The sequence below is a fragment of the Lepidochelys kempii genome, chromosome 1, assembly GCF_965140265.1.
Source record: "Lepidochelys kempii isolate rLepKem1 chromosome 1, rLepKem1.hap2, whole genome shotgun sequence".
In the NCBI taxonomy this organism is placed as follows: domain Eukaryota; kingdom Metazoa; phylum Chordata; order Testudines; family Cheloniidae; genus Lepidochelys; species Lepidochelys kempii.
The window spans coordinates 251,257,877-251,278,922 of record NC_133256.1 but is presented as its reverse complement, the minus strand read 5'-3'; the positions used below and the strand labels follow the sequence as shown (position 1 = coordinate 251,278,922).

General features: G+C 43.3%; 1 protein-coding gene across 7 annotated transcripts in view; it reads left to right on the top strand.

The window, feature by feature from the left end:
- The window catches only part of NFYB (nuclear transcription factor Y subunit beta), a 43,419-nt gene that overhangs the window by 10,815 nt on the left and 11,558 nt on the right, over positions 1-21,046 (top strand). For 2 of the 7 annotated variants that reach the window (XM_073324084.1, XM_073324068.1), the window contains exon 2: positions 20,711-20,804. In XM_073324084.1, the coding sequence (XP_073180185.1) occupies positions 20,711-20,804 (94 nt within the window). Of the gene's footprint in view, positions 1-9,299; positions 9,368-9,551; positions 9,664-10,376; positions 10,595-20,710; positions 20,805-21,046 lie in introns of those variants that run through there. The other 5 variants (XM_073324094.1, XM_073324042.1, XM_073324050.1 and 2 more) reach the window with 5 other exon arrangements.

Genomic DNA, 21,046 nt, shown 5'->3' with positions numbered 1-21,046 from the left:
GGCATCCTGTTGTCGACTGGAATGCCCAGTCAAAAAGGGACCCTGGTGGCTACGGTCACCATAGCTGACTGGGCTGCTAAAAGACTGGTTGGCTACAGGGAGGCAGGCAGGCTCCAGTGGTTTTCAAACTTCAGGTCGTGACCCAGTACTGGGTCACGGAATGTAAGGCACTGGGTCGCGGCGGCTCTGGTCAGCACCACCGACCGGGCCGTTAAAAGTCCCATTGGCGGTGCTGCCTGGCTAAGGCAGGCTAGTCCCGACCTGTTCTGACACCGCGCTGTGCCCCAGAAGCAGCCAGCAGCAGGTCCGGCTCCTAGCTGGGGGGGGGGGAGCCCACAGGGCTCTGTGCGCTGTCCCCGTTCTGAGCACTGTGGTGCTCTGCACACACATTGGCCAGTTGCCAGTCAATGGGAGCTGGGGATGGCAGTGCCTGCAGGTGAGAGCCACGCAAGCCGGTTGTGAGCCTCCGCCTAGGAGCCGGACCTGCTGCTGGCCGCTTCCAGGGTGCTGCGTGGTCCACTGTGCCAGGACAGGCAGGAAGCCTGCCTCTGCACCTGGCTGTGCCGCTCGCCGGGAGCTGCCGGAGGTAAGCCCACACCCCAACCCCGCACTCCAATTCCCTGCCCCAGGCCTGACCCCCCCCGCACCCTTCATCGCAGGCCCCACTCCAGAGCTTGCACCCCGTGCGCAGAGCCCTGATCCCCTCTTGCACCCCAACCCCCTGTCCCAGCTCAGAGCCCCTCTCACACTCTGAACCCCTCCATTCCTGGCCCCACCCCTCATCCCCAGCTCTGTTGGATCATGGGCATCAACAAATTTTCTTCAACTGGGTTGCCAGGAAAAAAAAATCTGAAAACCATTGATCTAGACCCTTCCTGACACGTTTGTCTAACCTGCTTTTAAAAATCTCCAATGATGGAATTTCCACAACCTCCTTAGGCAATTTATTCCAGTGCTTAACCACCCTGACAGTTGGGAAGTTTTTCCTAAAGTCCAACCTAAACCTCCCTTGCTGCAATATAAGCTCATTGCTTCTTGTCCTATCCTCAGAGGTTAAGAAGAACAATTTCTCTCCTTCTTCCTTGTAACAACCTTTTATGTACTTGAAAATTATCATGTCCCCTCTGTCTTCTCTTCTCCAGACTAAACCAACCATTTTTTCTTTCAATCTGCCTTCATAGGTCATGTTTTCTAGACTTTTTATCATTTTTGTTGCTCTTCTCTGGATTTTCTCCAATTTATCCACATCTTTCCAGAAATGTGTCGCCCAGAACTCGACACAATACTCCATTTGAGGCCTAATCAGTGCGGAGTAGAGTGGAAGAATTACTTCTTGTGTCTTGCTTAAAGCCCTCCGGCTAATCCATCCCAGAATGATGTTCGCTTTTTGTTTTTGCAACAGCATTAAACTGTTGAATCATATTTAGCTTGTGGTCCACTATGACCCCCCCAGATCCCTTTCCACAGTACTCCTTCCTAGGCAGTCATTCCCATTTTGTACGTGTGCAACTGATTTGTTCCTTCCTAAATGGAGTACTTTGCATTTGTCCTTATTGAATTTAATCCTATTTACTTCAGACCATTTCTCCAGGTTGTCCAGATCCTTCTGAATGTTAATCCTACCCTCCAAAGCACTGCAAACCCTCCCATCTTGGTATCATCCGCAAACTTTATAAGTGTACTCTCTATGCCGTTATCTAAATCATTGATGAAGATATTGAACAGAACCGGACCCAAAACTGATCCTTGCGGGACCCTACTTGTTACATCCTTCCAGCATGACTGTGAACCACAGATAACTACTCTCTGAGAATGGTTCTCCAACCACTTATGCATCCACCTTATAGTAGCTCCAGCTAGGTTGCATTTCCCTAGTTTGTTTGAGACGGTCATATGAGAGAGTCTCAAAAGCATCACCACATCTGTTTTTATGTCTTCTACCTTATAATCCAAAAGTGAGTCACATTCTTTTATTGTTTAGAATAATTCTGAGATTAAGAATGTACTATAAAACATCCTGGTGCTGATCCAAAGCCCACGGAATGCATCCGATGAAGTGAGCTGTAGCTCATGAAAACTTATGCTCAAATAAATTGGTTAGTCTCTAAGGTGCCACAAGTACTCCTTTTCTTTTTGTGAATACAGACTAATACGGCTGTTACTCTGAAACATTTCCTTATTCACTTTCTCCACACCATTCATGATTTTATAGACCTCTATCATATCTCCTCCCCTTAGTCATCTCCTTTCTAAAATGAACAGTCCCAGTCTTTTTAACATTTCCTCTTATGGAAGCTTTCCATACCCCTAATCATTTTTGTTGCCCTTCTCTGTCCTTTTTCCAGTTCTAATATATCTTTATATTAGATTGGATGACCAAAACTGCATACAGTATTCAAGGTGTGGGCATACCATGGTTTACATAGTGGGATTATGATTTTGTTTTATTATCTATCCCTTTCCTAATATTCTGTTGGCTTTTTTGACTGCTGCTACACATTGAGCAGATGTTTTCAGAGAAGTATCCACAGTGTCTCCAAGATCTTTCTTTAGTGGTAAGAGCTAATTTAGATCCCATCATTTTGTATGTATAGTTGGGATTATGTTTTTCCCATGTGCATTACTTTGCATTTATCTATATTGAATTTCCATCTGCCCTTTTGTTGCCCAGTCACCCAGTTCTGTGAGATCCCAGTGCAACTCTTTACAGTTAGTTTTGGACTTAACTATCTTGAGTAGTTTTGTATTGTCTGCAAACTTTGCCATCTCCCTGTTTATCCCTTTTTCCAGATCATATATGAACATGTTGAACAGCACAGGTCCCAGTACAGATCCTTGGGAGACCCCACTATTTACCCCTCTCAGCTGTGAAATCTGACTATTTATTCCTACCCTTTGTTACCTATCTTTTAACAATTTCTATCGGTGAAATTAAGATCTCTCCTATGTGTAAACTAGAAGAGAAAAGCTTGTCTCAGTAATGTCAAGATCCTGTAATGCCAACTGGTTTAAGGTTTGAACTCTTAGCCCTGAATGCAAAAGCAGCTATATCTTAGCACTATTAAAACCTACACAGTTCATGGATGTCCTGGATTTTAATTTCATTAAAATAGGCTGTCAATTTTGCAAGATTTGTGTCTAGGATCACAGGAGAAAAAAGAACATACTGTAATCTATGGCTCTGTCCACACTACAGATACAACCATGTCAAAGAACCAACCTACTTAGGGGAGACAGTTCAGATCCAGTTGATGCTACTAATTGGAATCATATTTGTAGCTGGTTTAGGGGACAGCTTTGTTTTTACTATGTTGCTAACATGGTTGTACTTGTGCAGACAGACCCTGAATTCCTTGCATCCCAGTGTCCCACACAGTAACCTGCGCGGGATGTATATTACAAAAGATGACCAACACCAGAGGATCTGGACAGCTCTGTCATTTTGTAGCAAGTTCTGAATTCCTTCAATGGCATGAACAAAATAAAGTCCTCAAATCCATGACAAGGATGAAATTCAACACCATCCACAAAGTCTGAGAAAATTGGCTTTGGGCAAGGAAACTATGCAGGGACTGGAAGGAGATGGAATCCCCACTTAACCCACAAACAGGATGTGGGACAGCTCTGCTGCCCTCCATGGCTATTACTCCACAACTCCATTGCACCACATGTGCAGAGTTCTGTGATCATGGGATCTTTGAATTCCTGACCCAGATCACAGTCCATGCCCCCTTCCTCACCTGTCCAACCCCCAGTACTTCCTCCACACTGGCCTAAGTAGAGCTGGTCTGGAACCCAGTTCCACCACATGCAGAGAACATAGAGTTCTCTGCACTGCCATTAAGCAACTGTCCATCCTCCAGAGCAGTACAGCATAAGCTTTTCACAATTCTTATGCTGCTAGATAAATATCACTCAAGTGCAGCTGAGAATGTCCAAAAAGCCAGTGGAATACAAAGAATTAGAAACTAACCACAACAACACAAAATTCCTACATGGTAAGAGATCTTTATTAGCAAGTGCATAATAAGCATAGTTATAAAAATTAACAATTAAAAGTACTATCCGTTTCTAATTTCATAGTCATTGTTTGTTATATTCGCACAATGCTTGAAAATAAAGATGCTTTTATCTTTTTCCATTTAAGATCAGCATTGATTTTTTTTCTGTGTTTAAAATGGAGCTAAGACTAACACAAGTTATTTTGTTCAAATTATTTTGTTCAAATTATTATGCTACAATTGTAGGCTCCCACACAGTCACAAAGCAGGGCTTCTGTCAGAATGTGCATCAGTAAAATCGCAACACTGCTCTGCTGAATAAAAGATGGTGAGGACATCGTTACTGCACCACCTCCAACTGTTGCCTGGGCAGAGTGGAGGGGCTCCATTAATACAGTCTCTCAAACTAATCTCTCTACACCTGGACCTTCTTCCTGCAGATGTCCTTTAAAGTTCCCTATCACTCTTGTGGTAGGTCTAAACTAGACTTTTTAGTCATCTTTTAACATATTAATTAACCCAAATAAGTCAGTTCTAGAGCAGACACAACACAAAGCATTTGTTGCTACCCATGTTTAACCCTGGGCAGCCTAGGTTTAATTAATACGTGTTAAAACATGACTAAGTTTCAAGTGTAGACATACCCTTGGTGCTGCTGAGCTAGCTAGCTGTTCCATTGGTGAAACCAAGATTAATTACCATTTTGATCTATGGTACTTTTATACAGCCTCTATTACCGTAATATCTGGCACTGCACAATCTTTTAGAGTATGTATCCTCACAACACTCCTAAGACTATAGAGGTACTCATACCCATTTTACAAAGGGGAAACTGAGACACAGAGCAACAAAGGTCCAGATCATCACACGTATTTAGGCTTCTAACTTCCATTTATTTCAAATGAAGTTAGAAGCCTTACATACCTTTGAGAATCCAGCTCAAAGCGACTTTGCCCAAGGTCACACAATAAGTCTAAGGTGGAACCAATAATTGAACGCAGATCCCTCAAACCTCCAGTTTGCACCGTAGCCACGGGGCCACCCTTCCTCTCAGACGAGTTATGGTCATCTCAATTTCACAACCTGCCCAGTCTCTCTCTCTGGAAAGACAACAGTCTGTTGCGAATACACCCAACTGCTGGATCCCCATGCTTTATTATTTGTATTATCCTAGGACCTAGGAGCTCCAGTCATGGACCAGAACCCCATTGTGCTCGTAAATATACAAGTTCAGGAGACGAACAGTCCCTGCCCCCAAGGTCTTACAATCTAAGTGTAAGATGAGAGATAACCGATGAATACAGACAGATGGGAGTACAAGGAAACAATAAGACGATATTGGTCAGCACGATAGGCAGTGGTCTCAGCACTCCAGCAGCCTACCCATTCTCAATTTTGTATAGGCCTTATGGCAAAGGACAGTTTGAAGGAGGGTTTTGAAAGAGAATAATGAGTTAGTTTTGCAGATGTTTACAGGGAGTTTCTCCCCCACATAGGCACAGGCTGGGAGAATGCACAAAAGTGGCTGTTTGAAACTTTAACAGTGGAATGGAATGGGCATTGGAACCATCTTGGACGAATCAGAAGCAGGAGTCAATCTTTTGATACTGAAGGAGATAATAGGTGGAAGCAGGATAGGCTATGAAGGGCCTTGAAAGCAAAGACAGACAATTTATGTTTGATGTGCTAGAGAAGAGGGAGCTTGTAGAAGGAGAAAACTCTTCCACCCTTTCTCATGCTGTTCCCCATCTTTACTCTTGGGCTTGCCCTCATTAGCTGCAGCAATTGTGGGCGTGTCTTTCCATAATTGACCATTTTTACAGTTGAGCAGCTGGGGTTGCTTTTGCTGTCTGTGGGCCAGGAAATTTCTTAACCCCTTTCTGCCTGTGTTTTGTGTGGGGATCACTGGAGACCCCTTCACCCATGGTTGAAGTGATGGGCTAGGAAAATGATCTTTGCAGCAGTGTTACATTCTGAATGAAGACACGTGGAGCAAGATTGCATTTGCCAAGGTCAGAAAAAAGGATGTTGCAGTAATTGAGATGTGAACTGATGAGAACCTACCTGAGGGTTTTGGATGTGTGGATGGAAGGAAAGGCAATATTTTAGAGCTGTTATGCAGAAACAAGCTGCAAGACCAAGGACTGGTCTATGCTACAGAGTTAGTTTGACCTAGCTACTTTGCTCAGGGGTGTGAAAAATTTACCCCTCCTGAGAGCCATAGTTATGCCTATCACCAGCAGGAGAGTGAATTTGTGTGGGGGGGTGGAGGGTGAGAAAACCTGGATTTGTGCTGGAAATGGCCCAACCTGATGATCACTTTAGATAAGCTATTACCAGCAGGACAGTGGGGTGGGAGGAGGTATTGTTTCATATTCTCTGTGTGTATATAAAGTCTGCTGCAGTTTCCACGGTATGCATCCGATGAAGTGAGCTGTAGCTCACGAAAGCTCATGCTCAAATAAATTGGTTAGTCTCTAAGGTGCCACAAGTACTCCTTTTCTTTTTGCGAATACAGACTAACATGGCTGTTACTCTGAAACCTGTCAATAGTTATGCCTATTACACCACTAGATTGACCCCCTCTTGAAGCGGTGAGTTTACAATAGCAACAGAAGAACCCCTTCCATCACTGTAGTAAGTGTCTAAACTGCAGTGGTTCAGCTACAGCTGGCTGGTGCAGCATTTCTAGCATAGACATATCCTTAGACATAGCCTGGATGTGAGGACCTAGAGAGAGGTCCAAGTCAAAGTTGTTGGGCGTGAGTGACAGGCAGGATGGTGGTGTTGTCCACAGTGATAGAGAAAGGAGGTAGTCCCCTGGGTCTGGGTAGTGACTGGTCAACGGTTCCTAGCTCTGGGTCTCTCAGGCACACTCCCATGCTGGTGTGGCCCTACAGTGTAATTCATGAGTGACTGGCTATAGCACTCTTACAATATAGCTGGGAGCGATTTACATGCTGGAGCTGTGTGAGTAGACCAGGAGCGGTTGCTCTCACAGTAAAGCAGTGTAAAAGGCACCCCATGTTGGAGAATTGAACGGACACAGGTGTCTATCAGTCCAGATTGTACTCTGGGTAATGTCACACTCACAACCACCTCCTTACCTTACTGGGGGTTGTGGTAATAAATTCATTATTGTGTGTGAAGCACTCAGATATTATAGTGATAAACACCATAGAAAAGTTAATTAGGAAATTAATAATTCTGTTTTCAGAGCAGAGTTTGAATAGTGTGCAGTAAATAATGCTTGGGGCTAATCACTGAACAACAGGGAGAAAACAAAATATTGAACAGCTTCTTATTAAGGGAACACCGTCCAATCCAGGCACTGAATGAGAAATGGGTCCTATGGAAAAAATAGTATGTGATTGTGTAATTAAAAGATGTATCACAGTGCATGCACACAAAGGGGATGAATTAAGGTTGCACAGGCAAATTTAATTGCAGCATTTCCTAACTTCTGAAGGCTTGACTTTGCAACCTTAATAATGTTCTTTTAACATGGTTATGTGTGTATTATAAATATATATATATAATGCTATATTAGTAGTACAAAACACTGTAGTGCTCCTAGAAAAAGCTTTGGGTCATTTCTACAGAATAGTGTAGTATTTTTTTAAAAGACAGTAGGATTTCATGCAAAATATTCGCATGTTCAGAGTAGAAAATATTTGAGCTGTCTTTTAAAGCACTTTATTCTTTCAATATCCTTCATTTTATAGTTAACTACTTCCTCACTGAAGCTTTCCTGCTGTGACTTGACCATAATCTAGGTGTCACAGGTCCCAATCCTGTTGCCATTAAAGTAAAAATGAGTTTTGCCATTGACTTAAATGGTAGTGGGATCTGGCCCTAACTTTAGTATCAAAGATTTGAGAAGCTCTGTACCTGACTCAATGTGTGCTCACTGATTTATTTGTGAAATTCCTGGTTGGGGTGACAGAATCCACACAACCCTCTTAAAGCTGCAGAGCAAGGTTAATAGTGCATCCTTATAGTAATAAGGTAGCAAGTGATAAAACAAGCTTCAAAATAAATGGAGAGGAAAAATACATTCCTTAGGGCTGGAAAGATATTGATTGTTTAGATAATACTTGCAAAAAGCTTTCCAAAAATTAATGAATTAATTCTCACAACACCCAGCAGTTAAAATAATGTTCAAGCTGCACAAAATATTTGCAATGAAACATGAAGCCATGCAAAATTTGTCTGGTTTCATTTTTCATTAAAATTTGAACTCAGACCAAACCCATGAACCTTTTGAGTGAATCTGAGTCCTTCTGTTATGTGTATATATACACATACAATTCATGTTTTTTCCAAGTAGAAATTTGTGGATTTGGGTGACTTTTACTTTGAGGTTTTGCATGCCTTCGTATGTATGAATTTTCTCATCACTGATGCAAAAGAAAATGTTAACAAAAGCCCTTGTAAGGTATAACATGAGTTTCACACAACTTTAGGTAATGTAATTCTTAGCAATCAACACTTAATAAATGGTTTCAGAGTAGCAGCCGTGTTAGTCTGTATTCACAAAAAGAAAAGGAGTACTTGTGGCACCTTAGAGACTAACCAATTTATTTGAGCATAAGCTTTCCTGATGGGTCATTACACAAACTAAAACTATTTCCCCATGTTTATTCCCGCCCTCCCCCCCCCACTGTTCCTCAAACGTTCTTGTCAACTGCTGGAAATGGCCCACCTTGATGATCACTACAGAAGGTTCCCCCTTCCCCCCTCCTCTCTCCTGCTGGTAATAGCTCATATTAAGTGATCACTCTGGTTACAGTTTTCAGAGTAACAGCCGTGTTAGTCTGTATTCGCAAAAAGAAAAGGAGGACTTGTGGTTTATGCTCTAATAAATTGGTTAGTCTCTAAGGTGCCACAAGTACTTCTTTTCTTTCTGGTTACAGTGTGTATGGTAACACCCATTGTTTCATGTTCTCTGTGGATATAAATCTCCCCCCTGTATTTTTCACTGAATGCATCGGATGAAGTGAGCTGTAGCTCAGGAAAGCTTAGGCTCAAATAAATGTGTTCGTCTCTAAGGTGCCACAAGTCCTCCTTTTCTTTCTATTTAACAAATAAATACTATCTCCATCTTAGAAATGGAGTGTCCAACACATCCCTCCTCTTACACAGATACTCCATGCCCAGACAATTCGGTTTACAACAGCCACGTGTTTAAATTGATATGGGAGAGAGTTGCACGGGTCTACCCCAACTGCCCGCAATGAAACCTCCCATCAGAGAACGCCCCCCCCCCCCCACACACACACACTTCTGTGTGTGAATGGTGGTGGGGAGAGCTGTACAGGATCTACCCCAACCGAAACCCCCTATCAAGGCGACCCCTCTCCGAGGTGAGGTCAGTGCGCCTGAAGGATCAGCGACCTCCCCCAGCTCTGGCCCCGCTATAAAGGTTCTGGCGGGGGGCGGCGGTGGCGGCGGGAGGGAGCCCGCGCGGCCGGAAGAGCCGAGTGTGGCGGGGCTGGAGGGGAGGCGGCGCGGAGGGAGGGCAGGCCGGCTGCGGGAAGCGGGGCTCCGCGCTGGGACTGGTTCCTTCGCAGCCATTTTCTGTCCAACCAAACAGCCGATTTGCGGAGGGAGCCAACCAGGGCCGCACTGGAGGTTTGTGCCTGGCTCCGGCCAATGATTGGTAACCGGTTCCACTGCAGGCTCGAATGAAATGTCCGTCTCCCTCCCCGGGCCCCGGCGCCGCCGCCGCGCCGCCGCCGAGGGGACCAGGAAGTGGGGAGAGGAGCCCGGGCCCCGCCAGCGCCCGCTCGCCTCTTTGTGCGGCCGGAGCCCGGACGGGCGGGGACGGAGCCGGTGGGGGCAGGCGGGGGGAGATGGGACCGAAGCGGAGCCCTCTCCTCCCCGCCACCGGCTCCCGCTGGGCCTGGGCTTTGGGGCCCGTGGCCCCTGCTCTGGCTCCATTTTGTGGGCCCGGGCGGCGGGAGCGCGGCTCCCCGGGCTGTTCCTGCCCCGCGCCCGGCCACACGCCGGGGAGGGCCCCTGCGGCGTCCCGGTCACAGCGCGGGCTGGGAGCTGCGATCCCCCTTTGCCCGCCTCCGGGATCCCCTGGCCAGCAGCGGGGATCCTTCCCTCCCTCCGCCCCCGGGTCGCGTCCCCTTCGCTCCTTCCCCCGCCCTGTAGCGGAGCGACTTGGGTCTCTGCGGATCGGGAGCCGCTTGTGGGGTCTTGGGCGGGGGCGACCTTTTCTGCCCACCCCCGGGCAGTCCCGGCCACCTCCGCTGCGTGTGCGGGAAGCCCGAGCCCCTGGTGCAGCCAGAGCTGCTCCCCGTCCTCCACCTCCCCCGCGCAGTTCCGAGTTTGTGGCTGTCAGCGCTGTGGGCTGGGAGGATGGCGGTGCTGGTGTGGTGCAGCGTCTCGGTGATCCTGGGGTCAGAGCTAGGACAGCTAGTCTCCTCTACATCGGCACCCCGGAGTTAACCTTGCAGTCCTCTCACAGGCAAAAACCCCTTGAAAGCGCTCCGCATGAGTAAGGAGCGTAGGGTGAGGCCCTAAAACACCAGGATGTGATGAGGATCTGAGTAACCAGGCAGGAGCCTCTGATACCACAGTAGGTAGGCAGTAGCACTTCAGTTTTAGACAGGAAATAATGGATTTTAGTCTCTCTCTTTTTAAAAAAACAAAACAAAACACCATACACAATTCTCAGAGATAAAATGATAGCATCTTGAGTCTGTGGGTAAACCTTCCCCTGAGGACTAGAAAGTAAGTGATGGGGAGAGGGGACTTTCCCTTCCTATAGGTGTGCCTTCCAGCAGCTACAGTTAATATGGAAATGACAGCTAGGCTTCTGAACAAGCTGATAAAAATAAACTTTTCTAGGGGTTTAGAAACTTGATGTGAACGTCAACCAACAGACAAAAAAGGGTGTCTGGTGAAGCAGGTTTGATCTTAGTTTAGGGGATTTTTGGCTGTGGGTGTAGGGAATGCATTACAAAACTTAATATTACAGTGTTTTCATGAAGTTTAATTCACAGAGCTTATTTAAATGTAAAGATTTTCCTTTTGTGTTGTAACTCAGGCACAGCTGTATTCAAGTGCATAAGAAGAGGGAAATGAAATTTATTAGGCTGACAAATCTGAGCGAAGTGCAAAAGTAACCAGTAACACATGGTGACTAGTAACCTAAATCTGAAAACATTTCCATTTTAAGAGAGAGACAAAGTGGGTGAGGTAATATATTTTGTTGGACCAACTTCTGTTGGTGAGAGAGACAAGTGCTCAAATTTATACGGAGCTCTTGCTCTGTGTAAGCTCAAAAGCATTCTCTAATAGTCTGGGGCCAACATGGCTACAACACTCCATTTAATAATACTGTATGTCATTTCCACATACTGTATGTGACTCTTCAAGCTTGTACATTTTGTAGGCTACTCCAAAAGTGTAAAACTGCAAAGAAATTTAATCAGATTCTACTACTGCCCTTTTTTGTGGCCAAGTCTCACTTAAATGCAAGTCCTTGCTTCTGTAAATAAGATTCAGTGTAGAAGGCTGTAGGACTGGTAGGGTTGTATTGATTCTTTAGGGGTATTCTGGTTTATTCAGTCATGGATTACAAGACTGTATCAGATAAATGAAGGCTGCCCTTCATCCTTGAATGTCTTATCATTTTATTCATAATGACCTTTGCATTGCTGACAGGAAAACATATTTTAAAAAGTTAATTGGGATGAAAAATGTAGGTTTTTTTTTTTTTTAAATCTTGCTTACTTATGTCTTACCTGACAAAAGAAGCAGTAGCCAAAAGGCAAGCAAGGAGCAGCTTGGGTACTACCCACAGTATAGTTGTAGTTATATGTGCAAGAACTGTTTTCATGTGCAGCTGTTAGAATAGATTTCCTGAACAGTGTATACACTTTATCACTGTGCCAGCCAAACTCTGCTAAATAATTATCTCTTCTGTATAGTCTGTATTGCATCTGTTTTAATATGTTAGGAAAAATACTATTTGTAATGCTCAGGAAAATCCAGGGTGGTCTGATCCAAAATCATTAATTCCCAAGATGGTATATCAACCACTTGTTGATGGTCTGAAGAGAGCTGGCTGGTTATGTAGTGTTGGCATTTTGAGCTGCTAACTAGACTAAAAAATGCTAAAAATAAATATCCTGGTATTACCCTTCAATATAAATAATTGCAGTATTTGCCACATAAATGATATCTGATTGCCAGTGGGAGAGGAGACTGTGATTGTGGATAGGGGAAGTTGTTCTACAGATCTGTGGCTGGCAAGAGGACAGTGTGGTCCATGAGACTCTACTAAGATGTGGGCTGTGGTATAGAAATAGCTTTAATCCCTGACTTTAATCAAGACAATTTAACTGTTTTAATCAGGATTTTAAAAGGGATAAAATTGCTAATCTAATTTTTATTTAATCTTAAAATTAATTGTTGGGTATCAGATCTGAAATCTTTCTGTGATTAAGCAATGAGGTTATTGCCTTATTCAGAGTCTTTATTTTTAATTACCTTTTGTAACTATGTTATTTAGAAAGTGTCTAACTTCTTAGGATTAGTGCCAAGTAAAAACAGATGAAAGTTAAAATTTATTTACTAAATAGAGTTCATCACAATGTATAAGCCACAATGTGAGAATTAAACTGAATAGCTCAGCATGTTCGAGTATCAAGTATTGGTTGAAAATAAAACTATCCTGAATTAGTCTGGTAAAATTCTACTTGCTCTTTGCTTGAGGTGAAGAAATTATTTTTCATAAGCGTGTGAAATATTTTTAAATATGATAAAGGAAGGACAAATAGCCTCTGCCCTGACTTAAAATTGTAACTAATCTATGGGGGGGAAAGCCAAAAATAATGGATCAGAGTAGAAAATGAAGGATATTTTTAAGTAAAGGTACTAGGACAGTTATTAAAATATTGAGTGTCTTTAAAACATTTCAGACTGTGTCTTCGTGCTTGTGCTGATGGAATAGATAGGACAGAGCACTGCTTATCCGTTTCAGTCTCTGCAAAAGTAGTGGAACTGCACAAACTTTCTTAAATAGCCTATATAAGCTCTGATTCTTTCCAGTTCACATCTCTCCTCCCCCCATGCTTGCTCCCTCGCCCTCCCTCCTCCCACCAAAAAAAATCAGAAACCCACAAGAGAAATCACGGAAACTGTGCCCAGTTATTCCTGGTGTCCCCCACCACGCTCAGACCAAGCCACTCAGTTTAGTGGGTGTTTCAACAACAAGAAGAAATTTGTTGTTAGAGCCTTTCCATACTGCAACTGTAACCATGGTAGTGTACAAGTTAACTGGCATAAGGGGCTTCTGTTAGAACACTTTTTATATATAGTGTGGAGGAGCCTACATCAGGGGTAGGCAAACTTTTTGGCCCGAGGGCCACAACGGGCTGTGAAACTGTATGGAGGGCCAGGTAGGGAAGGCTGTACCCCCCAAAAGCCTGGCCCCTGCCCCTTATTTGCCCCCTCCCACTTCCTGTCCCCTGACTGCCCACTCTTGGGACCCCCTGCCCTAAACCCTCACCCCCCCTGGGATCCCACCCCCTATCCAACACGCCCCCGTATCCTGACTGCCCCGACCTATCCACACCACCCCCTGACAGGCCCCCCGGGACTCCCACGCCCTATCCCACCCCCCTGTTCCCCGACCCCTGACTGCCCCAGAATCTCCGCCCCATCCAACCGCTCCCTGTCCCTTGACTGCCCCCGGGGACCCGCTACCCAACCCGTTCACTGCCGTGCGTGGCGCTGCCGTCACCTTACCATGCCGCTCAGAGCAGCAGGAGCTCGCAGCCCTGCTGCCCGTGTGGCTGCATGGGAGGGGGAACAGCAGGGGAGGGGCCGGGGGCAAGCCTCCTGGGCCGGGAGCTCGGGGCTGGGCAGGACGGTCCCGTGAGCTGTAGTAGGCCAGAGGTGGACAAACATGGAGGGAACTCTTTACAGCCTAGATGCTGAATAGCAGCAGTAAAACTGTCCAGTCTTGTCAGTGTCATTCTACAGCTCTTAGGGAAGGCATTGAGCATGTAAGCAGATAGAGATGCTTCAGATGCAGGAAGAACACAGGGCATCCATTCACAGGTTGCAAATGTATAAAGACTTTAAACATTTTAATAAAGTAATTCTGTAGAAATTGATGGAATAACATCCTCTCTCTCCATCCCATGCACATGCTCGTTAGGCAAAGTTTCTTATCTAAATTGATGGAGTGGACTATTCAAGCTTTTGTCTAGTGGTTATATTGCTAAGACTCTAGGATTTTCAAAATTCAATGAATAAAGATGAAGGGGAAACCTCAGGATTTGGGTTAAATCAAGTGCAGCAACTGAAGAGGATACAGAAAGCTCAACAAACTTATTCTAGTCCCTTCCCTGCCAGTGCAAGATTATTGCCTATGTTGTTTGTTTTATTTTTTTCTTGTATGATATTTAAAACTAAACTAGGCCTGCTGCTTAACTTCCTGTGGGAGATCATTCCAGTCTTACAAATCACATTGCTAGGGAGTTTTCCCTGTTCTTAAGGCAAATTTTTCATTTCCTGTTATTGTTAGTTATGGACTTTTTATTGTACTGTGCTAAATTTCCTCTCCTCGGTATTCACACTTCTCAGAAGTTTGTAGGCTTATGTCCTTCCATAGTTGTCACTGAGCCAAGCCACAGATATGGCTTACTTTTTCCTTCCAAGTAAATCCTATATCCCATTTAAGTTTTTATGATCTTGAGGTGTTCTGAACTGAGTTTAGTATTCTAGGTGTAGTCTCAACAGGGCATTGCTGACAAGGAAATAATGCATACTGCTCCAGAACATCTTTATGTGCAGCCCCAGAACCTCATTTTTTTAATGCAATATGATAGTGTAAATTCACATCTAAACTAATTTGCTGTCCACTATTACCCATGAGGCTCATTTAGTACAATTCTGAATGCCTGCCTTCCTCTCTCCCTCCCTTTCTTGAATTGTCTTCAAGTGTTTAAATCTCCATTTCCCCCAGCAATTTCACTGAATTTCCTGCCAGTTCTAACTCCTCAAGATCTCTTTGCAATATTTCTCTGTCTTCAGTGGTGGTTGCAATACTTCCCTGACCATTTACATGCAAATTACTGTGCTGTTTACTTCCAAATCATTGACAATATCAAATAAGAATGGAACTAACCTGACCACTTCAAATTCCCAATTCATGACTCTCAATTTGATACATTACCCCATATTATCTTTATTTGTGCTCACTCCATTTGCTTGTGTTGCTGTCCAAGCCAATCTGTTTTTTCAAGTCATTTTTCAAACAGAAATGTAGAATGTAGTTGTATTTTGATTGGATAGGTATGCAATCCATTATACTAATTCAGTGTGTTCGAGGCTCCATGTATGATGCCATTATGTAACCACGCAAACGGGGAAATATGCTCCTTTTTATTAAAAATGATATTGTATAATCCCACCTCAATAGGAACACAGTAGAGTTCCCCTTGTGCAGGATTTGAGTCCTTCAAGTCAAGACAGAGTTTTCAAAGATGCCAAGTCCCATTTTCAAAAAGAATTTAAATGCGTAAGTAATTTTTGAAAGTGGGATATAGGCTCTTGACTTGCATAGGCACTCTTGAAATTATTAACCAAGGTCTAGTTCTCCCTCTAGAGGCTCACTGATGTTCTGAAAATTAGTACCCACTTGCAGCAATGGCTTAGTTGCATTGTTGTTAGCAGAAGTATCAGTCTGACAGGACTCACTGCCCTTCTCCCCCACACTTTGTCAGTGAGTCAGATTACTGTATGCTGGGGGTATTTCTCTGGTACATTGAACTTTGGTGCATTTTTAGAATAATTTCAGTTTAAAACTGGATGCTTTTGAATTATTTTGTAGCCAGTTAACATAGCTGTATACCGCAGTGCTTTATTGTTGCATAAATCAGGTCATGCTATATAGGGTATGAGCCTTGTACTGAGCTGACTTTGAGCATGTTAAGTAAACACTTATGGTGATCTTAACCCCCATGACAGATTATTGTAAATGTTAATTTTAAACAAGTCTGAATTTAAAACTCCAGTATTTTATTATGACTATCCACTGTGACAGAACTGTTAGTAACAGCAATCTTTAAACAGGCTCATGTTAATACCAGAAACAGAACCTAAAGAAACATTAGTAGGGTGTCATGTTAGTGTGGTATCTCTTCTCTTGATACCTGGCTCCAGATGGCTTAAGCAACAATTGAAATTTAGTTTATTTCTTTCCCTCTACACCTCAAAACCATGGAACAAATAGTGTTTACTCCGGAAGGGTTTGGGATTGGATTAAGACAGGATAATGAAAGTCCCAGTTGAACTATGAGGGAAAATTCCAGAGCCTATGTCTGCTGTTAATCTAACTCTTATAAAAATGAAGATACAAGACCGTAAGCATAAAAGTTCATCCATGAATAAGGAATATTCTTTATCATTTTTCTGTTGAAGTGAGAAGACTATGAGGAGCACTCTTGATGTCTTTGGGTAGAACATCTAATTTAAAAGACCAGATTCCACCAGTTCCAACAATGGAATAAATTCTCTTCTTGGGTCTTATCTGTGCTTGCATTTTTTCCCAGAAAATCCTCCCCCCCCCAAAAAAAAAGTCAGTTGTACCAATCATATAATCAGTAAAATCACTCATATAGGCACTGACATTTTACCCACTGTGTCCAATAGACTTGTTCTGAGCAGGGTTAGGCAACACTGCCTCAAATGCTGATGGCTGGCTAGTGCACTCTGTATGAATGCTTGCATCATTGTTATCACAAGTGGGGTCATACAGGTGGAAGCAAGAGTAAGGTGTGGGGGGGTTCCCCTAAAATTCCCCAGTGCAGATGGGGGGAGGGGGAGGAGAAGAGAGTCTGTCATCATAAACTCCATCTTCTTTTGTGTGATTGCCACTTTTCAGGGACTCCACTTTTTATTGCTACCTTCACTTTGGAGTGTGACCTTCATGTGGTATTGCATCCTCCTTTGTGGACTAGAGCATCAATATTGGTAGTACTGGCTTGACACAAATTGAATGACTGTCTGTGAAGAGGGCACAGAGCAATCTTCAACAACCAGCCCATCCAGAAGACCAATGAACTCTGCACAGAAGCCGAGCTGGAAAAGTAGCTGATGATCCTCAACCTAGACACATGAATAAAGTCTCTGAACCCTTTGGCCAAGAGGGAATGCTCTCTGTGAAAGGGGTGGGGGATGTCAGACTAATGCCACACTCAAGAAGACCAGGCTAAGGAGAGAAGAGGCAAGAAAAGCTGCTCAGCCTAAGGATGCTGATCAAACCCAGGAGTCGCAGAAGGGATGAGATCAGGGATGAGGAGAATATGTTCAGGACTGTTATTTTTCAGAGATCTGTAACTCAAGTGATTTTTAAGAGTAAAGTGTCTGCGGTTAAAAAATTCCTTTACTAAGCCCGTATTCCTTGCTTGCCTGCCACATTGTCTTGGAAACTGTTAACACAGTGTCGTGGAACTCTGAGGGAGCATATATAAGCACTTGAGGCTTAGGTGGGCTGGAGTGTGAGGTGACTGGACTGTGGGGGCCAAGTGCCCAAGGGAGGTGTCAGACACGTATCTTCACCTTGGAATGTCTAAAGACCCAGGGCTAGGAATAGTGACCAGTCACTGTCCAGACCCAAAGGGCTTAGAAACATGTGGTATCCAGTAGTTGTGTTCACTCACAACAGAAAGTTGTCTGCCCAGAGAGGGGGACTAGGCCAGGTTCATGTGGTTAAACTAGCAACGTTATTAATCTTGTAATTCCTATCAACATAGTTACAAGGTTGCTTCTTCAGTTCACCTTGGATTCATCCACAGCAGATATACTAGCACCCCTGTTACTGTAACAGCCAACACTGGTGCAGTTTGACCTCTTCTAAGCTGCTGATGTAGACAGGTCTCAAGCATTTTCATTCTGATAACTCACACTAGTGACAGCAACCAAGTATCTGCAATATTGCTGGTGGTTGCAGTAAAATGGGTACTCAATCTGGTATAGACTATGTTCTTGAAGAAAACCCTTTCTGTGGTCGTAAAGATCCATGAGGTGGATCCCTTTGTAGGATCAGGTGTAAGATTGCTTTTCATTCTCTCATTAAGGAGAAATCCAGATGTGACTAGTTGGGGTTTTGTTAGCCAATGACTATGTAAGTTTAAACAAGAAACAACACACAAAACCACAGTAAACAAGGTTAATTCAACTCCTGAAGGTAGGAAACATTTACTTTAATTCCCAGATATGGAAATGATGATACAGCATGTGTCTTGCTGAACATTAAATAACTGGAATTAATTTTTAAGTGAATATGATAGACTCTATTGCTGCTATCACACTTTATCTAAAATGGTTGCCTTGAACTCCGCTATTCCTCAATAACAGAGTAATGAGAGATGATTGTTGCCGCTTCCCTACTATGAAAGCAATGGAGAAGTCCTAGTATAATAATAATGTTACTCAGTTGACCACTTGTGCACTCTACTAAAGTGGATTTCTTGAAATAATGACAAATTAAATTTTAGAATTTCATACGTTTTATTAATACTGATTAAAATTACCCTACATTTTTTGCAGTGTAAGTCATATTACAGATGTAATCTTACTATCATGGCTGATAGCACATACTAACAGCCAGAGTTGCTTGATATTTTTCAAATAAATTTTTTATTGAAATTCAGCCTTTTATGCAAAGAGCATATTTTCGTGAAAAAAACTTTCAAAACGTTCCACTTTTTAAAAAAGCTTCTGATGGAAACTTTAAGTGAAAAGATTTTGTTTGTTTTTGAGAAATCTTTTTTTCAGTTTTGGTATGTTGTCTCTGGGGGGAAGAGGGGAGGGAATCACTAGTGTTGCCCAGGCAAAGTTTAATTGCATGATGGGGTTTTTTTTCTCCCCCCAAAATTGAAAAATCATCAAAAAATCAATTTAAAAATAGTTCTGCCGAAAAATCAGACCATTACAACAAACAGAATGAAAGATGCTTCTGAATTTGCAGAAATTTCAATTACTTTTTTTGGTGAGCTCATGACAGAGATTGAGGTGAAACCATTTGGTCTGCATACAACCCAGAGCTGCTGGTCTGTGTGCCTGCTTCAGAATTAAGCCAGAGGGTCATTGACCAAGAAGCATGCATCGCGCAGACAGAACATCCAGAAAATTATAAGCAAATGGCAATTTTCAGTGTGACTTGGCCAAATCTGGACATATTTTCATGGGGACAGCAAAAGGCACCTCTGTAGCCCCAGGACTAACTCCCAGTCAGATTTTGAGTTCTTGCTCCTAACCAATGAGGCTTTTACAGGGTTTCTCAACCAGTTGTTTGCAGCCCAAAACCAGGTTGCCAGTATGTGTCAAAGGATGGCGAGGGGGCCAGGTCCTGCTTCTGGGGTTAGGAAGTGTTTGGGAGGTGGTGGGCTAGGCAGTTACAGATTTTTGCACTGCTCTTACCCTGTAGGGGTGCATCCTACAGCTCCGCGCTTGCGGGGCCAGCTGAGCTCAGGTCCTAGCGTTGAATGTTGCTACCTGGTATGCAGGGCCACAGCATCGCTCAGGTTTGACCCAGCTGTCCCTCCACCACGGTGACTGGCCAGCCAGGCCAAATTTGAGCAAGTGGTGCTGTGATCCTTTGCACCATTCACAAATTTGGCCTGGCTAGACCTGAATAGCACTGCAACCTCAGAGATTGCAATGCCCAGAGTAGGGAGCTGAGCCCAGATAGCTCTGCAGGACAGGAGCTACTGCTGTGGTATACACAGTGTACTTATTTAGTACTTAGTATGTATACTATATATTGTAGGTAAGATCTGGCTTACTAAAACATTTGTTTTTTGCACTAAAACTATTTACTGGGTCATGACAGGCCATAAAGATTTACAAATGGGTCCTGAGCTCAAAGGATCAAGAACCACTGCTTTAGAATTTCTTTTTAAAAATTGGCAAAATTACCTATGTTTCCCTATTCTCATTCTCAAATGGTTGCAGAGTTTTTGCTGAAGCTTTCTTCCAGAAACTCAGTTTGAGGCAGAGGCCAAACATGGAAAACTTCAGCCCATGCAGTTAAAAGTTTAAAAGTTATAACCAATTGAAAATGGGGTTATGGGTAGTCTGAGGCTACTAATATAAGGCTCACTACCTAAATGTAAAATTATATTGACATAAATACTACTCTTTTATAAGAGCACACCTGGTTACTTTTCAAAATAAACAGTGTAATTCTTTTTAAACACTCAGCTTTTTAGCATGGTCTTGTAGTTTAACCTGTGGCTGCCTGTGTTTTGCTTAATAATCTAAAAGGAGAATACACAGTCTCCGGTTGTAATCTGAGAGAGTGTTGTGGCTTGTTTTCTGCCTGTATGGGGACTGGAGAGAGGGATTGTTAGCTTTCATTTTCATAGACTACATTAAGCAACCCTTTGAATGATAAAGGATGTTTCCTTGGTCTAATATTTTTCATGAACAGTACTGTATTACGCTAAAAGTACCTTCCTATAAATTTAAATATGAAGGAGCTACTGAAGCCAAAGCATCTCAGGTCAAATTCAACCTTAACTGAAGAGCAATGGACACTGTTTTTAATAGGAAGGTGCTTGTTTATGCTAGCTGAATTTGGCCCCTTACTTTCAAGGTAACTTAAATGAATCTACTGCTAAGCAGTAGCATTTGTGGTATACTGGAGTGCATGATTTTGTTTTGTTTTGTTATAGATGGATGGTGACAGTTCTACAACAGATGCTTCTCAGTTAGGAATTGCTGGAGAATACATTGGTGGTAGTCACTTTGTAATACAGCCTCATGATGGTAAGAAACCTACCAGTTAAAGTGGAAGTGTCTTACTTTATCATACTTAATAGTATTCTGCTATGTCCTGTACCTTCTTGTCTAGCTCTTCCACTAATTTTCCATCATTCATGAAGCTAAGAATTGATATTTATCTGCATTCATAATGACTCCCTGCATACAATTCAGTTTTGATCAATTTGAAAATGGGTTTGCAACTTTCAGTGTTTGCTTTCAAAGGGGCTCCGATGCTATCTAGTGTT